This window comes from Pimephales promelas, chromosome 7, assembly GCF_988280905.1.
Source record: "Pimephales promelas chromosome 7, fPimPro1.hap1.1, whole genome shotgun sequence".
In the NCBI taxonomy this organism is placed as follows: Eukaryota; Metazoa; Chordata; class Actinopteri; order Cypriniformes; family Leuciscidae; genus Pimephales; species Pimephales promelas.
In genome coordinates, this window is record NC_142775.1 from 12633262 (window position 1) to 12657099 (window position 23838).

General features: G+C 36.3%; 2 protein-coding genes across 4 annotated transcripts in view; one reads left to right on the top strand and one right to left on the bottom strand.

The window, feature by feature from the left end:
* The window catches only part of hibch (3-hydroxyisobutyryl-CoA hydrolase), a 35911-nt gene extending 32112 nt beyond the window's left edge, over nt 1-3799 (bottom strand). The window contains exons 1-6 of one of the 2 annotated variants that reach the window (XM_039669887.2): nt 3653-3799; nt 3254-3296; nt 2855-2986; nt 2668-2752; nt 2474-2554; nt 2339-2391 (exon numbers count right to left, since the gene is read on the bottom strand). In XM_039669887.2, the coding sequence (XP_039525821.2) occupies nt 2339-2391; nt 2474-2554; nt 2668-2752; nt 2855-2986; nt 3254-3296; nt 3653-3684 (426 nt within the window). In that variant the 5' untranslated portion in view covers nt 3685-3799. The remainder of the gene's footprint in view (nt 1-2338; nt 2392-2473; nt 2555-2667; nt 2753-2854; nt 2987-3253; nt 3297-3652) is intronic. The other variant, XM_089133078.1, reaches the window with a different exon arrangement.
* Nucleotides 3800-3896: 97 nt separating this feature from the next.
* On the top strand, nt 3897-20707 carry pofut2 (protein O-fucosyltransferase 2). 2 transcript variants are annotated; one of them, XM_039669166.2, is made up of 9 exons: nt 3912-4313; nt 5498-5748; nt 7384-7528; nt 9639-9749; nt 9837-9903; nt 9988-10113; nt 10329-10509; nt 16959-17082; nt 18053-20707. In XM_039669166.2, the coding sequence occupies exons 1-9, from the start codon at nt 4135-4137 to the stop codon at nt 18204-18206; spliced, it is 1338 nt and encodes a 445-aa protein (XP_039525100.2). In that variant the 5' UTR covers nt 3912-4134; the 3' UTR covers nt 18207-20707. The 2 variants fall into 2 exon arrangements, with proteins under 2 accessions (XP_088989203.1, XP_039525100.2); XM_089133077.1 differs by lacking the exons at nt 16959-17082; nt 18053-20707 and adding an exon at nt 14047-15482 and having other exon boundaries at nt 3897-4313.
* Nucleotides 20708-23838: the final 3131 nt, after the last annotated feature.

Consider the following 23838-nt stretch of genomic DNA (forward strand, 5'->3'; position numbering starts at 1 on the left):
TAGCATACTCATTTTTCATTTTTGAGTGAACTATCCCTTTGTGGTTTGTTCAGGGCTTTCATACTTTAATGATGGAGAGGAATAAAAAAGTGTAATGGAAAAAAATCTATTATGTACTATTATGATATTATTTGTAATTCTGCATCCACAACCCATTTATTTTTCTCAAAAATAAAAGTAAATGGAAAAATCCATTTTAAACCTTACAGACATCAGAGGTCATCATGGACTCCATGAACTTGCATGGTCATTCTATTCCCACACAACACACAGCTCTGCATCAAACAACCAAAAAATGTACAGCACTGAGGTCGACCCACCGTACCTTGACCTTGAACAGAATCCCTGATCAATCAAACACCAGGAGGTCACAGATTCACCCCGTGACATTGCTTTCCTACCGCCAGAACCCCATGAATCTATGACGACAGTAAAATGCGCAGTTATGCTGGTAAAAGTGTAAAAATATATTTACAGTTAAGAACTAAAATGTTAGTACATATGAATACATTCATGGTGTAATGAAAGTATTCTGCAATACAAATGAACAACACACCTACTTAATGCCGCTCTAAGCGATGATGTCACACGTTTTTAGGCCCAAACATTTTTTGCCACATAAAGCAAACATCTCACTATCCGCTAGCTGCCTGTCCCCTAAACACAATGTAAAAAAAAACGCGGTCTATGCAGACAACCCAGGCTCCACAAATGGCAACAAAAACAAACTGCGGCAACCCGTCCACGAAACATAACAAACTGTTCCAGCCAATAACTGACAAGAAGGCACTGGGGGTGGGGTTTGGGGGGGTCAGTGCAGATGAGGAGGAGGAAGGGTCTATCTAGCCTCCGTTTTGTTTGAAAATACTTTAAACGTCAACAAAAAGTCACGTCACCCGACATCGCTTAGTTTAATTTTGACAGCTAGTGGTTGAAATGGGTATTGCAGTCCAAATTCACAATACTGGGCTGTGTTCGAATCTGCCCCTATTCACTATCCCCACTAATATAGGCCACTTGAAGGAGTGAATGAATTCAGACAAGTAAAAAAATTAAGCTGCCGCTTGTGCATATTTTTGTGCTTGCTGTTTAATAATCATTTGAAACTTAGCAAACTGAGCTCCAATGAAAAGACATATTGTCATGGAAACTAGCATGTATAAACCTTAATACTTAAAATATTTAATAATAATAAAAAAAGTAATTTATAGCTCTATGTTATTACGCTGTACCCACATTGGAGAAGCGGTTTGAAAAATGGATGGATGGATGATTCAGCTGGGAATGCCAATTTCTGGCAAGACACAGAAATTCATTCGACAACCCGAGGCTTTTTAGGTAGGGTAGAATCTGCGATCTCTGACCTAGTTCATTTTCTGGCTTCCATGGATGTTGAAATACTACTAAGTGAATTGGAAAGTAGGCGGAATCAGATGACCACAGTAATTAGGACAGCATGAACGCAGCATAACTGAATGTAGCATTGATTTTCAGAGAAACAAGTGTGTAACCTTAGCATGGTTCCTAAATATCTGCAAACATATGGTATTTTTTATGCTTTAGTACAGTCAAAATATTACACACAGCACCTACAGCAGATGATTCATTAGAATAAATTCTAAGCACCTCTCATTGCAAAATGAGCCTATTTCCAAAAAAAGTGGAGTATCCCTTTAAGTGTTACTCAATCCAAGACTAAATCAAAAGGCTAGCCTACCAATAGAAACCCAAAGATTGTTTGCAAAAGCAGCTCATTGCTGAAACCTACTGGATAAAATACACAGTGCAGGATAGAAATTAAGAGGATTAAAAGAGGGGTTTATGACTCGTAGTGCGTCACAGCTTTCCTGCAGCTCATATAATCAAACATGACTGCGAGATATTAAAAATTGCACTAAAAACACATATAATAGTCATATAATAACACATAAAATTATGCATCCTTGTGATAATTAATATCTTTCATGCATTTGTTTACAAATGAGAACAATGATGCTGAATTGGGAACTGCATACTACTCTTACTACTTGCCATATGTTTCAATGGCAGAAATAGGAGTAGTAAGCTGGTATGCGGCTCTAGACTTTGCAAGGAACCAGTGGCCAACTGGTTTGCCCAAATTCACAGTGACACTGTGACAAGTGTGGCACAGCTATATGTATTGTTTATAGAAAGCAGGACACTTTGTCATTCAATCTTTTTATTGTATTCTGTAAACACAAAGACAAGCTGGCCCACATCGCCTTTGGACTCCTTTATATTCTGCTAACTCAGAACAGACAGCACCATCTGCTGGTGTGCTTGTGCAGCAAGCTGACAACTTTAGATAAATACTTACTCCTCCCATTGTAATTCCATCAATTAGGGCCACATAAGGTTTCTGATACGTGCCTAAAAAAGGTCAAATAAATAATCAATAGATAAATCTGTTCATCAAACCAAAAAAACTGGCAACAAAAGTGTGAAAACATACCAATAGTGTTGTTCAGAATGTATTCCTCACGGAAAAAGTCTTGAGCAAGGGAATCGCCTGCTTTTCCAGCCTCGGTGACAGCTGGGAAAGTCATTTTAGCATTTCAGTGTGAATGGCATTACTGCATTATCTATGCACGGATCCATAAAAGAGTGAATGAGAAAACAAAATGCATGTTTAGCTTAGATAATTACCTCTGATATCCCCACCAGCACAGAATGCTTTCTCCCCTGCTCCTTTAATGATCACAATATCAGTTTCGGAGTCTTTGTCCCATTTCTACAAAACACACAATGATCAAATCAGGTCAACAATCAGAGATGATCATATAGAGTTAGAGCAGGTGAGTAACAATAATAAAGGTTTCCAGTCTCCCCGAACCTTGAGCTGAGGGTAGATGTGTCTGATCATGGTGAGGTTCAGAGCGTTGAGAGCTTTGGGTCTGTTTAGTGTGATGACACCAGCATTCCCTACTTTCTCAAACAGAACTTCGGTCCCAGCTTGACTGGACATCTGTAAAGAGACATACAGTAATAAAACAATACTTAAAGAAAGAAGTTCCCAGAATAAACAATAACATGTACATTACCAGTCAAGGGTTGCACACATAGACCAGCTCATGCAACACAATGCACAATTTATATTTCTAAATCAAAATCAATAAAAAAGCAGCATAAATTTCATTGTGTGTCCATACTCTTGACTAGCTGAATAATACACATACTGTATATTAATATTTAACATGAATACTCGTCATCCCTCCGTAGACATTAAACTTACCACGTGTCCTTGTATTCTCTGCAATCTAAAGATTGATCGTAGTCTGTATGGGATAAAATTAATATTTTTGTTACTGTTTTTGTAACATTGATTAAATTGTTATACATATTGTTAAAAATGAATCTTTTAAAATAAAGGCAACCAACTATTTTGAAACTGAAACCTTGGTTATGTTTATGTGTAGACACAGACACACACACACACACACACACACACACACACTTAGATATTATATACATAATAGTCGATGTCAAAACTTTTTGGGAAAGAGTATAGTGTTGCAGCACTGTCTGCAGAAGATGTCCTGTAACTTACATTCAATTGCATGCAATATTTTACCTCTGGAGTCTATAAGCGAAACAAATAGCATCAAACATGTGACACTTCAAGAACACTCACCTATGCGCTGATGTTAAAATTATTAATGACATGGCTAAAACTCAGACAGTTCAGCTGATGTTCTGGATCAATGTACACAGAGAGCTTTCACCCTGGCGACACTGTTCATTGGCCCTCCTTCATGATGTCATGGTGGCGCGACACCATCGAAGAAATCTCGCGATGTGTCAAAGCAAAAGTTTCGACACTGCCAACTACAGTTTCAGCCGAGACTTCAATTTTTATATTTTTTTATTTAGGTTTTTATAACAAAAAAAAAAAAGAATAAACACCAACATAAACAGGTTCTGTACAGAAGGTGCCTAAGTAAGTGATGGGAGAAACGAAGCTTTTCGAAACTTTGAATCAATTGAACCAATCGTTCCAAAAACGATTCACTGATTCGAAACGCGACTCGCTGGGTTTATTTTTACCAACACACCAGAGCAGCCTGAGTTGCTAGGTAACTGTACCGACGCCGGAAATACGTGGCTGTGAGAGACATGGCGAACAGGAGGGGAACAGCTGTGCCTCTCCTCTTCCATCATATTTTACGATATTATTCAGTATTATTCATCCTCTCTATTCTATCCTATAAATTAACTTCGGCCTCAGACGACGATGCATTTCGTGCCGGAAACTCAATGCTGTCTCCGGTGGCTGCCCCTTCGCGGGATGTTCGGTAGGACTCGTTATACTGGTTCCTTCCTGCTTACATTACTGCCCAGACCTGTTAAATTCACATGTGTTGGTTTGTTCATGTGTTGTAATACCCTTTGAACTCCATTATTTTAAAATCAAGGATGTTTATGAGGTTATAAGAAGCAAACCACTTCTTCTTTTTGTCTCGTTTACCTCTATCATCAAGAACCTCTTTATTGACACTAAACCAGAAATGTTTTCATATTAAATAATATTATACTGGATATCACCATTATTATTACATATTATCATTATATTAATAAAATGTCTATTATTACTATGAAAACAAACAATACTGCGATAAACCGAAATATACATTTTTGTTAAATTAAAGCATTTTATAAATGCATTAAAATATATATAAAAAATATATTTGAATTTTACACATAAATAATTTTACAATAAAAAACATGTTTTGTTTGAAACGTTTTGATAATTTTTGTCATGTTTGAAAGGACAACATTATTTTATATTTTTAAGCACATGGAATATTCATTTATATTTTTAAGCACCTGGAATATTTCACCCCAAATTTAATGAAAAATTAAATAGCTCAAAATGCTAAAAATAATTTATTTAAAGTTCAGTTCATTCAATTTTATTAACTTATTTGTGATAGCTGATTTTCACTTTCAGTAATATAGAAGTAGGGTAACATATGAACATTCAATAATAAAAACATGTTTTGTTTAAAACATTTTAATTTGAAGAGAGACAACATTGAAATATCACATAGGATATTTTAAACCAAATTGAATGGAAAAATTAATTCCTCAAAAATGCTCAAACTAATTTGTTGTAGGTTAAATTCAATCAATTTTATTAACTTTTTTTTGTGAGACCAGTCTGAGAAATCATAGAAAGATAGAAGTTGGGGAAAAAAACAAAACAATTGTACAATAAAACGTCTTGTTTGAAACATTTTAATTGGAGAGTGTAACAAAAAGAAAAATCACATCGATTATTTCACACTAAAATTGATTAAAAATTGTTTTTAATTGTAAATACCCAAACCAAAGTGTTGAAAGTTTGATTAATTAAACTTTAGAAATAATAGAAAAATAAGTGAACATTTTAACCAACACATTAAGACACATAGCCTAAGTTGGGAGCGTGAAACTGTACTAAACTGTAGGAATGAACCTGTTTTTATGTAATACTCAGATACCTCCTGTATGATGTGAATCCACCTGAGGGTTTCAATCTTCGCCGGGATGTGTACATTCGTATGGCCTCTTTGCTGAAGACATTGAGGAAAGAGGGTGACTGGGTGCTAGTGTTGCCTCCATGGGGTCGTCTATATCACTGGCAGAGCCCTGATATACATCAGGTTCGCATCCCCTGGGGAGAATTCTTCAGTGTGACCAGCCTGCAGGCTAAGATACCAGTCATCGAGTATGAGGAATTCATTGCTGGTGAGCTGTGCTGTTTTTGTTTACCATTTGTTTGTTCAAAGTCTTACAGATAAAGGCCTCAGACCTGTTCACAGAAACTATTTTGAGTAATAAAGGCTTGTGTTTTCACAGACATGAAATGTATCCTCAGATCAATGAGTCCTATATCTTTTAAAATGAAAACAAAACCTGTCCTTATTGAAAGAAAACAAGTTGACAAAAATATTTAATCCAATATTTGGTTACAATATAGCATAGCAAGAGATTTATAAACAATTGTTTTGTAGGCAGATCATTTTTGACCATGATCACTACAAGTGTGACTTCATTTTGCACAAAATAAAAGCACATTAAAACACATTTCCTGGTTAAACATTAAAGCACATTAGGGTGAAGCACAAACAGTGCACATTTGTTCCATATTTTGTTTAATATTGACACAATTATTCTTAAAGGGATAGTTCACTTTGAAATTATTTTTTGATATGTTTTAGCTTACCTCAAGGGCATCCAATATGTAGGAGTCTTTGTTTCCACAGTAGTTTCAATTTTGATATTTTTAGGTCAAACCGTTCATGTCTGTCAGTCATATAATGCAGGTCTATGGTCGCCACCTCAAAGAGCATGCACAGAAAAATTCAAATTAAACATGGTTTAATGACTCGTAAATGTAAGTACACATTGATGGCCTAAGACACGAAACGAGCGGTTTGTGTAAGAAAACGAACAGTATTTATATCGTTTTTACCTCTTGTAATCACAGTCACGTCCCAGTACTCTGAGGGCGAGGGCGCTTCTGACGGCGCCGGAAGTGATCTCTCACGCGTGTACGTCACTCATTGTTTACACAGATTTCAGAAGTGTTACCCTTCACTGTGATGATCTAAACATATTTAGATATACAGGAAATTGCAATGGAAAACGATTTCGACATATCAACAGACAACGTTGATTTTTTTTTTCCGCAAACGTGCAAGAGTTCACTTCCGCCGCTTTCCGATGCTTGCGCAGACCGAAGAGCCCGTCCCTTCAGATCACTTGGACGTGGCTGTGGTAACAAGAGGTAAAAACGATATAAATACTGTCATGGGCCATCAATGTGTACTCACATTTACGAGTCATTAAATCATGTTTAATTTGGACTTCTCTGTGCATGCTCTTTGAGGTGGTGACCATAGACCTCCATTATATGACTGACAGACAAGAACGGTTTGACCTAAATATATCAAAATTGAAAATACTGTGGAAACAAAGCTAAAACATACCAAAAATTAATTTCAAAGTGAACTATCCCTTTAAATAATGTTTTTTTTTTCACCCAAAGGTGCTGAAGCTCTGATCAATAAGGCCTATGATCAATCATTTCCTAATTGTAAAAAAAAAAAAGTCGACAAAAAGATGGAATGCAATATTTGGTGATAATATAGCTCGGGGCACAAGCAATTTACAAGCAATTCAGTCATTTTTGACTTGGAGCACTAAAGGTGTTAGAGGATTTTCAACATAGCGCAAGGGTTTAAAGTATTTAGCAATTCCACATGATGACGGCCTTGCGTCACTGTCTAGATAGTCATATTTTATTTAAATAGAAACATTGCATTTATAAACATACTCAATTATGATTTCCACATTTTGTATCTTTATGATTGATCTCAGAGTCTGGTGGTCCCTTTATTGACCAGATCCTTGTGCTGCAGAGCTATGCAGAGGGCTGGACAGATGGGAAATGGGAAGAAAAGGTGGATGAACGACCATGCATTGAAAGACTGATGTACTCAAAAGACAAACAGAACTATTACAGGTACCACATTTTAATGCACAACGTGGAGTCAAAGACCTGCCCGACTCGAAGCGAAGCGCATTCAAATCTTTTAATGCATTTGTAAACAGTGATTCAACTGACTTGAATGATTTTATTGCACACCTTCCAATGGAAACCATGTATCATGTTTTGAGTTTATTTGTTCATGTTTAGAGTATATATTTTCTAGCTCTGTTCAGGTGTGTGTTGCCTAGTTAGTCTTCTAATGTGTTCATTAGTTCAGTCTTCCTCCTCACTTGGCTGTTTGTATCCTTAATTACTGATTAAGTCAGTTGAATTCAGGCGCCTGAAGCCAGTTTAGGTGGCTAGCCGGGTTTCTGTTTAGTTTGCGCCAACCCTGGGTTTTAGGCACCTTGAAAGTGTTCATCGCCATAGTAACTCACGCTCCACTGCTAGCTGACTTGGTTTGGGGCAGGTTATGTTCCAGGTGAGAGGTTGCAAAATTAACTTGGACCAATCAGCTGTGAGCAAAGTGACACATGTCTGACGTGATAGTCACCCCACCTGTTTCCTCTCTAAAGGAAAGGTCACTGCCTAACAAGTGATTTTTAAAGACATGATTTATATGTTGTATGATTTAGATATTATTTCTGTAATTATTATACCCTAATTGATCACACATGTTTAATTTTGTAGAGTTAAGTTAATAATATATATATAAATACTAGGGCTGTGCAAAAGTTAATTGCGATTAATCGCATCCAAAATAAAAGTCTGTGTTTACATAGTATATTTGTGTGTGCTGTATATAATTATTTTGTATATATAAATACACACACATGCATGTATACGTTTAAGAAAATGTGTTATTCCTATATAAAATATTTATATTTATATAATATAGATTATGTATTTATATATATATATACAGAATTTAAGCGCAAATAATTCTTAAATATATACATGCATGCATAGGTATTTATATATACAAAATAATTATATACAGCACACTCAAATATATTATGTAAAACAGACTTTTATTTTGGATGCGATTAATCGCAATTAACTTTTGCACAGCCCTAATAAATACGCTTTAGAGTCAATAAAATGACTACAGATGAGCTTAAATGTTCAATTCTCTCTATACCTTTATCAACTGTATAAACTAACTTTACTTGCACTGTTGTTTCTTTTAGTTTTCCTCTTTCATAGACAGCTATTTATTTCTTGCTGTGTAAATTTGTTCAAATTTGTAATATTTTAATACTTCTATTTAATAAGTGAATTGCGCCGCTTCTCTCGCGAGAAATGAATCGCAGTTTCACTCTTTCCCAGCATGTGATTGGCTCTTCGCTACTGATGTCAGTCACACCTAAACTCCTAAACTCTGGATCCAAGCCTGAGTTGACAGAGAAATTTGATTGTTTTTGTTAACTCAAAGCGAATCCTGCAACCTTGAGTTTGCCATCATGGTATAGGCCCAAGGTGTGTCTAGTTAATTTACCCTCTCTTGTTTGTGGTGTATTTAAGTCTGTTGTTATGTGTGCCCTTGCCTAGTTTTTGGTTGTTCGGTTCCTTGTGGTTGTATTCTGAGAATCTTGAGTATTTCTGTTAGGTTGAGTTTGTTAATAATGACTTCTGCGCTAAGATCCAGTTTTCTCTCTGGTGCAACCAGGGCCGTGACACCATAAAAAAATGTTTTTCAGGATTCTTTGATGAATAGAAAGTTCATAAGAACAGCAATTATTTAAAATAGAAAGCTTTTGTAACTTTATTAAAGTCTTTGCTGTCAATTTGGACACATTTAATGCATTTTTGCTAAATAAATGTATTCATTATTTAAAGACATTCATTCTTTTGAATTGTAATGTACATACAACTTATGTACTATTCAATGTCTTTGTGTGAGGAACAAACTGAAATAAAAGGGATAGGTTGTGTCATCATTTACTCGCCCCGTTCCAGTGTATGACTTTCTTTGTTCTGTTGAATGTGAAAGAGATATTTTTAACTGTTTTGTCTGTACAAGATAAGTCCAAGATAAACAACACTGGTCCTTCTTTTGTGTTCCACAGAAGAAAGAAATGATGTCAGAATTTTCATGTTCAAACTATTTTTATTTAATGAAATATTGTTTCTCTTTCTCCAGAGGTTGGTTTTGGGGTTATGAGGAGACCAGAGCCTTAAATGTCACCTGTTTATCTGCTCAGGGACATGCCTCTATCTTGGCCCCTTTCCTACAAAACAACTTATCAGCCACGTAAGTCACTTTTTAATTTGGTTTGCAATAATATAGCTTTTAAATGCAAATGGGGGTGTTGTTTATTTTGTTTTCATTCAACCACAGGTCAGTAATGCTGGACAGAGCTGAGACTGTCCTTCATGATCACTATGCTGGGAAGGACTACTGGGATGTAAGTCCATCAACAAATATATAATTTAACCAAAATATAGTAGTAATTAAGATTTTTGAAACATTTGATTATATTGCTCAACAGACACGGCGAAGCATGGTGTTTGCCAAACACTTGCGTATCATAGGGGATGAGTTTAGGGCCAAGTATCTCAACTCCACAGATAAACAAGACCTGACACCATACAACGAGGACTGGACCCAAATGAAAGTATGTTTTACTTACATGCTGTCTGCATGATAGATACTGAGTATCTTGAGTCAAACTGGTGCTGTATGTAACAAGATGAAGGATTTGAGCTCTTTATTTCACATGTCATGACGATGCATTTTTAGAATGTTTGCAATGTGCTTCACACCCACGCTCATTTCATTATGATTGCAGTTATATTTGTTTCATGAACTTTTATAAACTCTTTGGCTCAGAACAGGTTGGGCAGTGCTAAGGGAGGTCCTTACCTGGGAGTCCACTTACGTAGGAAAGACTTCATCTGGGGTCACAGAGAAGATGTGCCTAGCCTTAAAGGTGCTGTAAAGAAGATCCAGAGCCTCATGAAGAAGCACAAGCTTCAGCAAGTCTTTGTTGCCACCGATGCAGATGAAGAAGGTACAGATTTAAAAGAAAATAGTAAAACATCAATAATGTACCAAGCATTTAAAGGGTTAGTTCACCCCAAAAATAAAAATGATGTCATTAATGACTCACCCTCATGTCGTCCCATCTTCGGAACACAGTTTATTAGATATTTTAGATTTAGTCCGAGAGTTTTCTGTAGTATGAGTATGAATAGTTAGAATGTTTTGAAGCATTGAAAATACATTTTGGTCCAAAAATAACAAAAACTATGACTTTATTAAACATTGTATTGTCTTCCGGTTCTGTTACCAGCAACCGGAGAACACGTCAGCAGTGTCTTACGTCATCGAACGCAGAACCGGAAGAGAATACAGTGTTAAAGGTACCATAAAAGTAGTTAAAGGTAGGGTTGACAATTTCGGAGCGGCTAGCAATACGTTCAGAGCGTTATCCAAACCCACGTCTCCTCCAAAACACATGAAAGCACACAGACAGAGCAGATTCAGCAAAGCGCCATGAGATGAGAGACGACGTGAAATGACCTCATGTCTCAAAGAACATAGCATTACAATAATAATGAATTTAAACAACTTAAAGGAGCATTTCACCCATTTCAACATTAATCCTAATTGAAAGTGGATCATATATGTAGTAGATATGTAAAATAATTTTTGAATTTGGTACCCTCTTGACCGAGAAAAGAAAAAATAACAAAGGGGTGCATTTGTATGAAAAACTACAACACCCACAATGCACCACATTGCACAGCTTCGCAAGCCACACCCACTAATCCGGAACTGCGCGCACATCAGAGAAATCATTCTTTCGTCAACAAGGCTAACGTTAGCTGTCACCAGAGCTTGAAATTCATTTCACGCAAAATTTCTACAAACCGAATCCCATAAAAGTTGGGACACTGTACAAATTGTGAATAAAAACAGAATGCAATGATGTGGAAGTTTCAAATTTCAATATTATATTTAGAATACAACATAGATGACATATCAAATGTTTAAACTGAGAAAATGCATAATTTTAAGGGAAACATAAGTTGATTTTAAATTTCATGGCATCAACACTCAAAAAAGTTGTGACAAGGCCATTTTTACCACTGTGTGGCATCCCCTCTTCTTTTAATAACAGTCTGCAAACGTCTGGGGACTGAGGAGACAAGTTGCTCAAGTTTAGGAATAGGAATGTTGTCCCATTCTTGTCTAATAAAGGCTTCTAGCTGCTCAACTGTCTTAGGTCTTCTTTGTTGCATCTTCCTCTTTATGATGCGCCAAATGTTTTCTATGGGTGAAAGATCTGGACTGCAGGCTGGCCATTTCAGTAGGGCTGGGAATCACTGGCTACTTCCCGATACGATACAATACGCGATACATTGTTCACGATACCGATAATATCACGATATGGCGATACTGCGATAATCGATATATTATCAGTAATAACTCACAATATATCATGTTTTAAGAAATAAAAAGATTTTTTTAATTAGTAAAATGAATTTCCATTTATTTATTTTTTGGATAAAACACAATAACAAATACAACTTGTGTCTTATCAGTTGCAACAAAACAGTCAGACACTATTTTAGTGTAAAATTGCTGCAATCAGTAGTCTTTGACAACTGGTGACACCATTTGGGTGCAAAATAGTTGTAAGGCTGAGGACAGATTCAGTGCAACTGTAAACAATACTGATTGTCCTTCATAAATATGAAAAGTGACACTATTAAGTGCAAGAAACATAAACCTTTGGGCTACTGCTTTTAAATAAAAAATAAAATAAATAAAAATATCAGGGATAAAGTGCATCTAAACTGTACCCAACTTAAAGTGCATCCAAAAACAGACATTTTTCAGAACAAACCCTTTACACATGTAAACAGCGATCCCATTTGTGATTGATTTGCCCTCGCAGAAGAAGGTGGTAACTTTGCCTGGAAAAAGGTGTTTACGCCGGGGGGTGTCGACTTTGACCCAGCACCATGCTTGGCTTTCTCATAGAGCTCCGGGTGGCTGTGCATGTTCGTCGTGTTTCCCGTGTAGCGGACTTTTGCAAAGCAGTTCTTACATATTGCGTAGTCCTTTTCTATCTTTGCCCCGTCCGCACTGCTATAAAATCCAAAGTGAGTCCACAAATTTGGATTTAAATGTTGCTGGAGCGTCTTTTAATTTCTGCTCTCGCTTCGGCTGACCTCGCTTGACTCCCCCATTTTCAATTGTAGCCTGCGCCTTTTTTTTACGCTCAAAACAGCCAAACTCGCAACGCGCGCCCCCTATCTACTTCTGGAGAAGGGTCTCATCAAGGCAAAATGTAATGGATACTAATAATAGAGCATTTTACAACGGCTTTTAAGATCGATCCTTGGCAAGAGCACATCGAGAATCGATCGCGGGGGTAAATATCGCGAGATATCGCCATATCGATATTTTGGCGCACCCCTACATTTCAGTACCCGGATCCTTCTTCTACGCAGCCATGATGTTGTAATTGATGCAGTATGTGGTTTGGCATTGTCTTGTTGGAAAATACAAGGTCTTCCCTGAAAGAGACGATGTCTGGATGGGAGCATATGTTGTTCTAGAACTTGGATATACCTTTCAGCATTGATGGTGCCTTTCCAGATGTGTAAGCTGCCCATGCCACACGCACTCATGCAACCCCATACCATCAGAGATGCAGGCTTCTGAACTGAGCGCTGATAACAACTTGGGTTGTCCTTGTCCTCTTTAGTCCGGATGACATGGCGTCCCAGTTTTCCCAAAAAGAACTTCAAATTTTGATTCGTCTGACCACAGAACAGTTTTCCACTTTGTTAGAGTCCACTTTAAATGAGCCTTGGCCCAGAGAAAACGCCTGCGCTTCTGGTTCCCGTTTAGATATGGCTTCTTTTTTGACCTATAGAGTTTTGAATGGCACGGTGGATTGTGTTCACTGACAATGTTTTCTGGAAGTATTCTTGAGCCCATGTTGTGATTTCCATTACAGTAGCATTCCTGTGTGTGATGCAGTGCCGTCTAAGGGCCCGAAGATCACGGGCATTCAGTATGGGTTTCCGGCCTTGACCCTCATGCACAGAGATTGTTCCAGATTCTCTGAATCTTTTGGATGATATTATGCACTGTAGATGATGATAACTTCAAACTCTTTGCAATTTTTCTCTGAGAAACTCCTTTCTGATATTGCTCCACTATTTTTTTGCCTCAGCATTGGGGGAATTGGTGGTCCTCTGCCCATCTTGACTTCTGAGAGACACTGCCACTCTGAGAGGCTCTTTTTATACCCAATCATGTTGCCAATTGACCTAATAAGTTGCAAATTGGTCCTCCAGCTGTTCCTTATATGTACATTTAACTTTTCTGGCCTCTTATTGCTACCTGTCCCAACTTTTTTGGAATTTGTAGCTCTCATGAAATCCAAAAGGAGCCAATATTTGGCATGGCAATTCAAAATGTCTCACTTTCAACATTTGATATGTCATTTATATTCTATTGTGAATAAAATATAAGTTTATGAGATTTCTAAATTATTCCATTCTTTTTTTACTCACAATTTGTACAGTGTCCCAACTTTTTTGGAATCGGGTTTGTAGTTAGTTGGCTGTGGCGAGAGGGATGAGGGACGTGAGAGCGGCGCGAGAGGACGGCGCGAGGCTGGTGGCGTGAGTGATAATGAAAGACAAGAGACGCACCAACTGGTCTCATATGTCTCACAGAGGAGCGGGAGCATAAACGGCAGATCGAGAGAGAAACAGGCCTGATTTTATGTTGTGTGTGGACATCAGTCGTCAATGAGGTGCTGCTGGCTTATACTTTCATATTGGATTTGTTCATTTTACTATAAAAATGTTTAAATGTTTGCCGATTCCCGCCTTCTGTCTTCCCACTACAACAAACCCTGTTAACGTTACATTGGCAAACTCATTAGTGAATTACTCCTCGTTTGGATTTATTTCTAAAAATGGTGTATTACTGCATGATAATGAACTGTTCAGTCAGTTCAACTAGGATGGTTCACATCACAACACAAACATCCGTGTGCTTGTCTGATTCAGAGATTTCGTATAGGAGAAATTGCCATTGTTGAAATTCTCTGCTGCAGACGGACTCTATCTGTGTCCGTAGGCCATAGCACGCAGCGAGAGTACATGCACAGCAGTCGGCCTCAGCTCGAGTCAATCCGGGCTCCTCGACCGCGACAGGCAGCCGCCTCCTGTTCCTCCATCAGCCTCAGCTGCTCTAAACTATACTGCGGCTCGTAAAGATAGCCACGAACATCAGATTCGAGCTGCAGAATTTCAAAATCCTCTTCTTCTATATCATGTTTAGTTTCTTATCTCCACAGCGCTTGTTAGCTTAGCTTCCAAAAACAAGATGGCGGATATTGATTTCAGTTTCTGTCCCACCCACTGATCTGTAATAGGCCTGTAGGGTGAGTGGGTCCCACACTCTTGAATAATAATGAGCTAATGTTTGTAGTCCCTACAGTTTTCAATGTGACTTCCAGCTTATTATGACGCAAAATGACGATTTTTACGTCATAATAAGCAGGAAGTAAAACACTTCAAATCCTTATTTCTCCCATCTCAGGGGAAAATAAAGGAATAAACCATGAACATTCAAAAATATGACTGGGTTTCTAAAGATACAAAGCTTAATGCAAATGGGTGAAGTGTCCCTTTAAAGAGCTCTAACTTGTACCACCTGACTGCTGCAGGTTCATTTCGGCGTTGATAGTGTTGATATAGAAATGCATAAATACGAGTCTGAGGAACATCACAGGTTGCCATCGCGTAATTACGGTTATGACATGGCGTGAACGTAAGCTCAGCATAAACTTGTTGTTTTGGTTCAGGAGGAACTGTAAAACGAGGCTGCTGTTCGTTTTTGGTGCATTGCCTTACTGAACATGCTGATGCAATGAAGACATTGTATCATTGCATTTTGAAAGAATTTTTTTTTTTTTTGGTCCTGAGACTTCCACAGATGATATGTGTAAAAAAAAAAAATTAAAAAGTGTGTATATGTATATATTAACAGTGTGTATATATATATATATATATATATATATATACAGTATATATTTATATATAATATAATATGTATTATATATATATATATATATATACAGTATATACCACTATATATATATATGGTATATATATATGGAACCACTTCTATTACTGATTACTATCAGGATGTGAAGAGAGTTTAAACCAGAATAGCAAAAAGTGTTTAGGGACTGTTCATTATTTATTTAAGGGGCCACCGGAGGAGATTTGAGATCTGTAGTCAAAAAAGACTTGACCCTCCCCTCGCCAGCAATATTTTTTTCTATGACCCTCCAAAATGATTTTGAAAAAAGGCATGACCTTCCCCGATAATTTATTGATTACTTCTGTACTGGTTTTCGCTTGGCAAAGATGTTCAGATACCCATATAAACGACTAAACTCCTGCTTTCTCATCTTACTAGGGCTGTAACGATAGACCAAACCTACAATTCGGTTCGTATCACGAGTTTTGATTTGAGTTTTTTTAAAATCATGTTTTCAGTGCTGATGCAGTGGTGACGCGTTTATGTAGCATGCAATTTTGAGCTCAAGTTGAAAGGCATTTTGTGCATAGTAAAACATATCTGCAACGTTTATCAAGTTCACTGATAATTGTACATGCATTTATTAATCATTATGATAAAATCATAATAAAGTTGTATGCTTCCCTTTCAATAGTCCAAATTCACGGCCATTTTCATCTTTCTTCTGTGGATTTCATCAGCTCCTGATTGATCAAAATTCAGATAGATCGACAAACCGGCTCATTCAACCTCACGAATTCAAGCCTACAGCTCAGATTTACTCCCTAACACTGTTGTGGAAACGCAATAAGAATGGAAACTAAAATATGGTCGTATCGTGCTACACCGCACATTATATCAGCTGCAGTTCGGGCGCCTCAGTCCCAATACACTCGACGTACGTACATTCACATCACATGTTAATGGAGCGGTAGAGTTACACACACAGGACAATGCACTTATTCACAATAACAAAAGTTCATTATTTGCTCGTGCTTTAAAGCTTTGCCGGGTAAACATTTCTTTGCCGTTCTGTTTCGATGCACTTTTTCTGAGTGCGTACTGACTGTCAAACAGTGATACGGATTTTTCTTGGGTCAGACCCATCTGACAGCGACATTTTAATACAATTTAAATAAATGCTTTTGAACTTTACATTTATCAAAGAATGATATAAGAAAAAAGTTTTCAACATTGATAATAAAAAGAAATGGTCCTTAAAGCAGCAAATTAGCACATTAGAATGATTTCTGAAGGATTACATTTTAAAGTATTTTTTTCAATTATGCAACGTTATTTTAAATTGTCATCAATTTCACAATACTACCATTTTTACTTATTTTTTAATTAATTAAATGCAGCCTTGGTGAGCATAAGACAGGCCTTTTCTTCTTTTAGAGCTTGCTAAACTGAAAAGGATGCTTCCTGAGATGGTTCGCTACGAGCCCACCTGGGAGGACCTTGAGCTCCTGAAAGATGGAGGGGTGGCCATCATAGACCAGTGGATCTGTGCACATGCAAGGTATTCAACCACACCCTCTGCTGGCATTTCTTTTCTGTCGCAACAAACAACTAATGGAATGACATTGCATTTTTTTTATGCCATAGGTGTACAAAACCTGCTTTATCAATTGTGTTAAATGACCATCTACTCCAGTTAGTTGCTTTTCAAGCCAGTTAGTTTCTTGTAGTCTTTAATTCTTTTTTCCTTAATTTAATTATAATTTTTCTTTGTCTAGCTTCATTTTAAATCTGTCCCTAGAGGATTAAGTTGATGGAGTGTCAGCATTAAAGAAAATCCTACCCTTTTGGGTTACACTTTATTTCGATAGTCACTTTAGACGTTCTACTAATTATAAGTAACTTTTCAACTACACGTCAACTAACTCTCATTAGAGTATTAGTATATTATAGTAGACTGTTAGGTTATGGTTAGGTGTTAGGCTTTGGGTTAGGAGAATAAGTTTACTTGTAGTGACCAAGTTACTTATAGTCAGTTGAATGTCTGTTGGGGGACTAACAAAATAAAGTGTTAGCAGATATTAAGCTGATAAACTACTAATACTCTAATGACAGTTAGTTGACATGTAGTTGAAAAGTTACTTATTGTTAGTAGAATGTCTAAAGTGGACTATCGAAATAAAGTGTTACCCAATTTTGTTTCGAACTGAGTGTAATAGAATCACAAAATGTGTTGTTTTTCTCTTGGCAAACTATTTCAAGTTTATATTTTAATATCCGCTTAATTTAAAAAGTTTATTTAGGATAAAGGGTCATTGCAAATTAGATTCCTGTTTCATTGAATTAGGTGTGACTCAAAAGATTCTTTCCATTAAAAAAACAAAAGCGTGACTTACTGTATGACTTGCACCACAAGCACTTACTTTACTGGAAAAAATGCTCATTGTTTGATATGACAACCAGCCTCTCTACATATCTTTTGTAAATGCAACAATGTATCACCCACTCACATCTGTTGTCTTTTTTGTCAGGTATTTCATCGGGACATCGGTTTCAACCTTCTCTTTCAGAATACACGAGGAAAGAGAAATCCTAGGTTTCGATCCTAAAACCACCTATAACCGATTCTGTGGTGACGACGAGAACGAATGTGAACAACCGACACACTGGAAAATTGTCTATTAGTAACACAGAAACCACTGAAACATGATGCTGATCACACAGACTGCGACTGATTTCTCAGATTTAAAAGTATTGTCTATATTTTTTTAAATGTTTTTGCTGACAATGTTGAAAATACACACTTTTAAAGGATGGATTCCGATTGTGTAAAATGTAGGGTTAGTCCTTTGTTAGATAAAGGGGAGCCATGAGATAAATATATCAAATGGCTTTTATCTCATATCTTGTGTCAGATATGGGATTTGTGAATGCTGCTTGCTCTGTTCTCACAGTTCTTTTATACGGGTTGTTGATATCCAAGATGAACTGTGTATAACACTATGAGCAAACCTTGCTGTTTGAAAATGCTCAACGTGATTTTTTTCACCGCTGCTCCAGTATTTGAAGTCTAGCTTTTTATGTAATTTAATACTTGCCAATTATTTTTTTCTCACAACATTTTTTTGCCTTTGACAAATAACATGTATAAACATACAGTATTAGTGTTTATTTGATATTTCGGTAACACTTTACAATAAGGTTCCTTAGTGAACATTAACTAGTAACGGAGTAGTTCACTTTTGAAAAAACTTTTGCTGATAATTTACTCACCCCCATGTCATCCAAAAGTCCATGTCTTTCTTTCTTCAGTCAAAAAGAAATTAAGGTTTTTAATGAAAACTTTCCAGCATTTTGTCCATATAATGCACTTTACTGGGAACCAAACGGTTCAAGGTCAAAAAGACACTTTCAGTACAAACTGCGAACTGTTCAAAGGGCTTTAAACGATTCCAGACGATGAATAAGGGTCTTATCAAGCGAAATGATCACTCAATTAAAAAAAAATTAACAAAGTTTAAGTTTTATAAGCACAAATGCTGGCCTTGCTCTGTTCTGTGATGCACGTTAGTGACTCTCCTGTTCGAACTCGTTCATCAAAATGAACAAATGTTTTTCTAAGTCAATTCATTCGTTTCGTTCGTTGAATGAACCAAATGACTCAGAAAAAGATTCGTTCATTGTGATGAACGAGTTCGAACAGGAGAGCCACTAGAGTAGAACATCACAGAACAGAGCAAGGCGACCATTTGAGCTTATAAAACTTAAACTTTGATAACTTGATAAGACCCTTATTCATCGTCTGGAATCGTTTAAAGCCCTTTGAACAGTTTGCAGTTTATATTGAAAGTGTCTTTAGGACCTTGAACCGTTTGGTTCCCATTGAAGTCCATTATATGGAGAAAAATGCTGGAATGTTTTCATCAAAAACCTTAATTTCTTTTCGACTGAAGAAAGAAAGACATGGACATCTTGGATGACATGTGGGTGAGTAAATTATCAGCAAATGTTTTTTTCAAAAGTGAACTACTTCTTTTTACTTAAAGCTCCAGTCTTTTTTGGGTTAAAAATGATCCAAAATATATTTTTGAGCTAGTACATAACCAGCCGGTGTTCAAAACTCTGCTTGCTTTATCTCGATTCAAAGCGGTAAGCTTGTAATAATGTTTTGTAATACACATTAAATGCAGTCACGTAATGCGGATGTTGTTAACATTTACAATTTGAGAGCAAAGTATAATTTGCACGATTTGATGTAATATGATAAGCGATTGTTAGATTTATTCAGCGTGATTTACTGCAATAATTCTTTTCCCTTAGTTTGTCAGAACAAAAGTGGATGTTACTTGTTTAGATGACAATTTAGGGTGAAAATTATTTTGTTGGTCAAACTTCCAAAAAGTATAATCTGTGATTCTGAATGACAGTATCCACAGACAGACACACACTCTCCTCAATGTGTTCATCCGTGCTGTCCTGTGCCGAGGCACAACCCATGTAAAGTTGATAATTCCGCGAATAACAATTGAAGATTTCAAACAGAGATGGCGACAAAGAGGAAAAACTGCGTACTGCAGCTTTAACATGAACTAAGAACGAAGAATACTTCTACAGGATTTATTATAATCTTAGTTAATATTAATTTGAACATTTATTAATACATTATTAAGATCCAAGGTTGTATTTGTTATAATGGACTGTGAACTAATATGAACAAACAATGAACAGCTGTATTTTTGATCAACTAACATTAACAAAGATTAGTAGATACTGTTACAAATATATTGCTCACCGTTAGTTAATACATTAACTAATGTTAAATAATGAACCTTATTGTAAAGTGCAACCTATATTTCTGTCAGTATTGTGCCTGTCTGCTATTTGGAGAAAATACATACAGTATTTTTACACTATACAGTTGTGCTCAGTCAAGCTTTCTCATGATCTTATTCATTTGAACACCACAGTGTGCTTTTTGCTTTCATAAAGAAAGATAAATGGAGCTGTTCAATCACATGTACGTAAAAATCAAAGCAGTTTTTCATTGGCAGGTTTGGTTTGTCCATTTCTTTTGTTTGGATTTTTAAGTGTATGTTTACCATTACCATTCTGAAATGACTGTATATGTGCTCTTTCTATAAATGTTTTCATAAAGTAAATTTTTTGATCAAGTGTTTTTTGCTTCATTTCAGTGAAAAGAGTTTTCTTTAATAGGATTTAATCTATAATCAGTGCCTTGGACTGTAATTCATTATAAATCAGCCACATTAGTTAAATTTCTGTAGGTTTTCTGTTTGTTTATACATGACAGTTTTTTGCAATCTCTCTCCTGGGGGTTGAATATGATGCTAATCTGTCCTGCTCAAAGCTATACTGATCATTTTACCTCAACTTGTGGGTGGAGACAATGCTTTGTGACTTATTCTCACAGAAAAGAGGCAGAATGACGTGTTTTTCAGTCTTTTGTTCTGTTGTTGTGTTGAACTTTCAAAGCCAAGTCTCAAATTTTAACAATAGCATGCCATGCGGATCCTAATCTTGGGTGTTTAATCAGCTTTAGAATTGAAAAACATATGTGATATAGCCTACAATATAATGTATGCACGTTTATGTCTTTTTCCTATTAGAATCTAACCTAAAGGAATCAGTTTAACTTGATGAACTTTTACAATCTGTAGAATCATCATGACTTGGTTGATACACTGAATGTGATCTCTATTTCACAGTAAAAAAAAAAAAAAAGTCCTGTAAACATGAATAGGCTGGAAAAGAAGAATTTCAAACTTGTGTGAATATCATCATTGTAGAGGAGACTTTGCACACTTCCTTCAGTGTATATTTCTTAGGAGGTTTTGTTTTTCATAAGCACATACTTTAAAAGATTTGGCTTCAAAAAAGTGTAAATATTGTAATAATATTTTTTGATCCCGACCTGACATTTAATACCTTTATCTTGAGAACATGGTTCAACCTTTCTATAAAAATCCTGTTTACTCAGATATAGCAAAAATATGAATTTGAATTTTAGATTTCACTCTTCTTATGAAACCTTCCCTGCTTGACATGAATATTAATTTCCTCAACAACAGGCGTGTGAACAGCACAGTGAAAAGACACATTTGTGTGTCCAATTCTTAGTCACATTTTTAGTTAGTTATATTTCTCTCTCAGGCTTGGTGCGTGTTGTAGCCAAGACCAAACTGCTGTCATGCTCATATTTGATAAAAACAGCTCTTGTGATCTTGCTTAATTATATCATATGCTATACATAAAAATCAAGATCTCATACAATTACTTTTTTTCAAGCATTATCTTGAATTTTGTGGGAATTTTATTAATTTTGGTAATTTGGACATTTCTGACTCAATCCCTTGTTGATTACTGTTACAACAGAAACAAAAGAAGTCAAATTATAATTATAGTTATTGTTTGCATTTGAAGCAGGAAGTTTTTCATTCAAATACATTCATGTTAAGAAATGATGACGATGTGCTGGAAATTTTGTGATATCCCTGCATGCTTTGGTGGATCCTAACCCTATCCCAGACCTAAACTTACCCCGTCACCTACCCGACGTTAAAGGTAAAGTGTCAGTTGTATGACGGCCCGCGGGATCGTCATGTTACCGACGTTTAAGGGTACCCTAAAAAGGCGGATGTTGACGTATGGTCAAAAGACGTCCCAAGACGTCAGTTGTGACTTCTTGGGATGAGACTGTGTTATGTGGTCTTAACCGGTCTTGAAGTAAAATGGATAACAGGAACAAATGAGTAATAGTCACTATTAACATTCTAGTTACTACTGTTAACAGGAAACTCTGATACAAACAAATTAGTAAGTAATAGCATGCAGTTAAATGTGGTAGTTCACTAGCTAAAAGATAACATTTTTTTTTCATACAGAGAACTAAGGAACTAACTACTACAGGTCAATAATTAACATGGATAATGTGTAATTTAGAATGACTCAAGTGTTACTATATCCTCCTAAAGGAACTACTACTACTAATTTGGATCAGTATTCTAAAGTGAAAAGCATGATGTAGAAATGACTCAAGTCGTTGTAAGCTTTTGAGAGATTTTTGTAAGATTTTGAACAGTACTTCCTGTTGGATTTGGTAACGCTTGAGTCATTATAGTGGGTTACCATGATCTTCACACTAGAATAGTGATCCAAATAATTAGTAGTTCCTTTAGAAAGATGTAGCAACACTTGATGTAGCAATTCATTCCTATTCAAAATCTTACAAAAACCTAGTTATCAAGCTTTTCACTTCAAAATACTGATCCAAATGTAGTTCCTTTATAAGGATGTAGTAACACTTGATTCATTACGGGTTACCATTACATTATAATATGCATTATTGACATTAAGTGAGGTGAAAAAATAGTAGTTACTGATTAGCTAATAGTGAACATTCAACCAAGCACTGCTACTTTTTCTGTTACTTAGAACTTCTTGTAACCCAACCAACACTGATGGATTTCATATTTATATTATTATTTGATATAGGCCTATATATAAATATGGAAGCCTATAGGCTTTAGGCTATTTTATGGAAGAGTAGACCTACTTCAAAGTCATGGTAATGCAATAGTTCTTTATGTGCTATAGTTCATTTAGTTAGTGTGTTGACATCTCTTTCGCTTGGAAAATGTCTTGACCTGCAGTACTTAGTGCTGCACTGGCGTTGAACCTTTAAATAAAGAGTTTCCTTATCACTGGCAAACGATGGAAACAATAATCATATCTTGTTTCAATTCATTGTAGGTATATTTTTCCCTTGATCCACTGGTTTTGTTCTCTGCGCCTTCACATCCCATTACTGTTGTGGAGAGAAACTGTTCCTGAATCGCAAACTGATTCTACGGTGGCACATTGCTGCCACACACACATTATTTTTTCCCTATGCAATTATGTCGTAATAACGAGATGTGTGCGTAATATCTTGTGCAAAGGGGGAAAACCTCTTTTCCATGAGATATTTAAGCCAGATATCGGATTCAATTAAAAAAATGTACTATTTACTTTACTTTACCCAATCCATCAGGTCTTTCGTTTCTGAGAGTTTTGTTGTACCATCTGTGGGTTTGACTACCATGGGAATTAGAGCCTTTAGTTGTATTGCTCCGGCGATTTGGAAAACTTTATTTTTTTGTATGTGACATGGTCCTTTCAGTTAATTACCATTACAATATCCATATTACCATTCTTTTCCCAAAATGCTGGGGGAGACCTACTGGTTTTCACTAAAGTCACTGTCACTTACCACAGACAATGATGAGCAGCTTCGAAGTCCGTTGGTTGGTTGATCCAA

Bases quoted from the DNA above. Each gene is read 5' to 3' on its own strand.
- pofut2 (XM_039669166.2), top strand. From the start codon at position 4,135: ATGGCGAACAGGAGGGGAACAGCTGTGCCTCTCCTCTTCCATCATATT. The intron at 5,749-7,383 runs GTGAGCTGTGCT...GATTGATCTCAG, and splicing joins GTATGAGGAATTCATTGCTG to AGTCTGGTGGTCCCTTTATT. The intron at 9,904-9,987 runs GTAAGTCCATCA...ATTGCTCAACAG, and splicing joins CTGGGAAGGACTACTGGGAT to ACACGGCGAAGCATGGTGTT.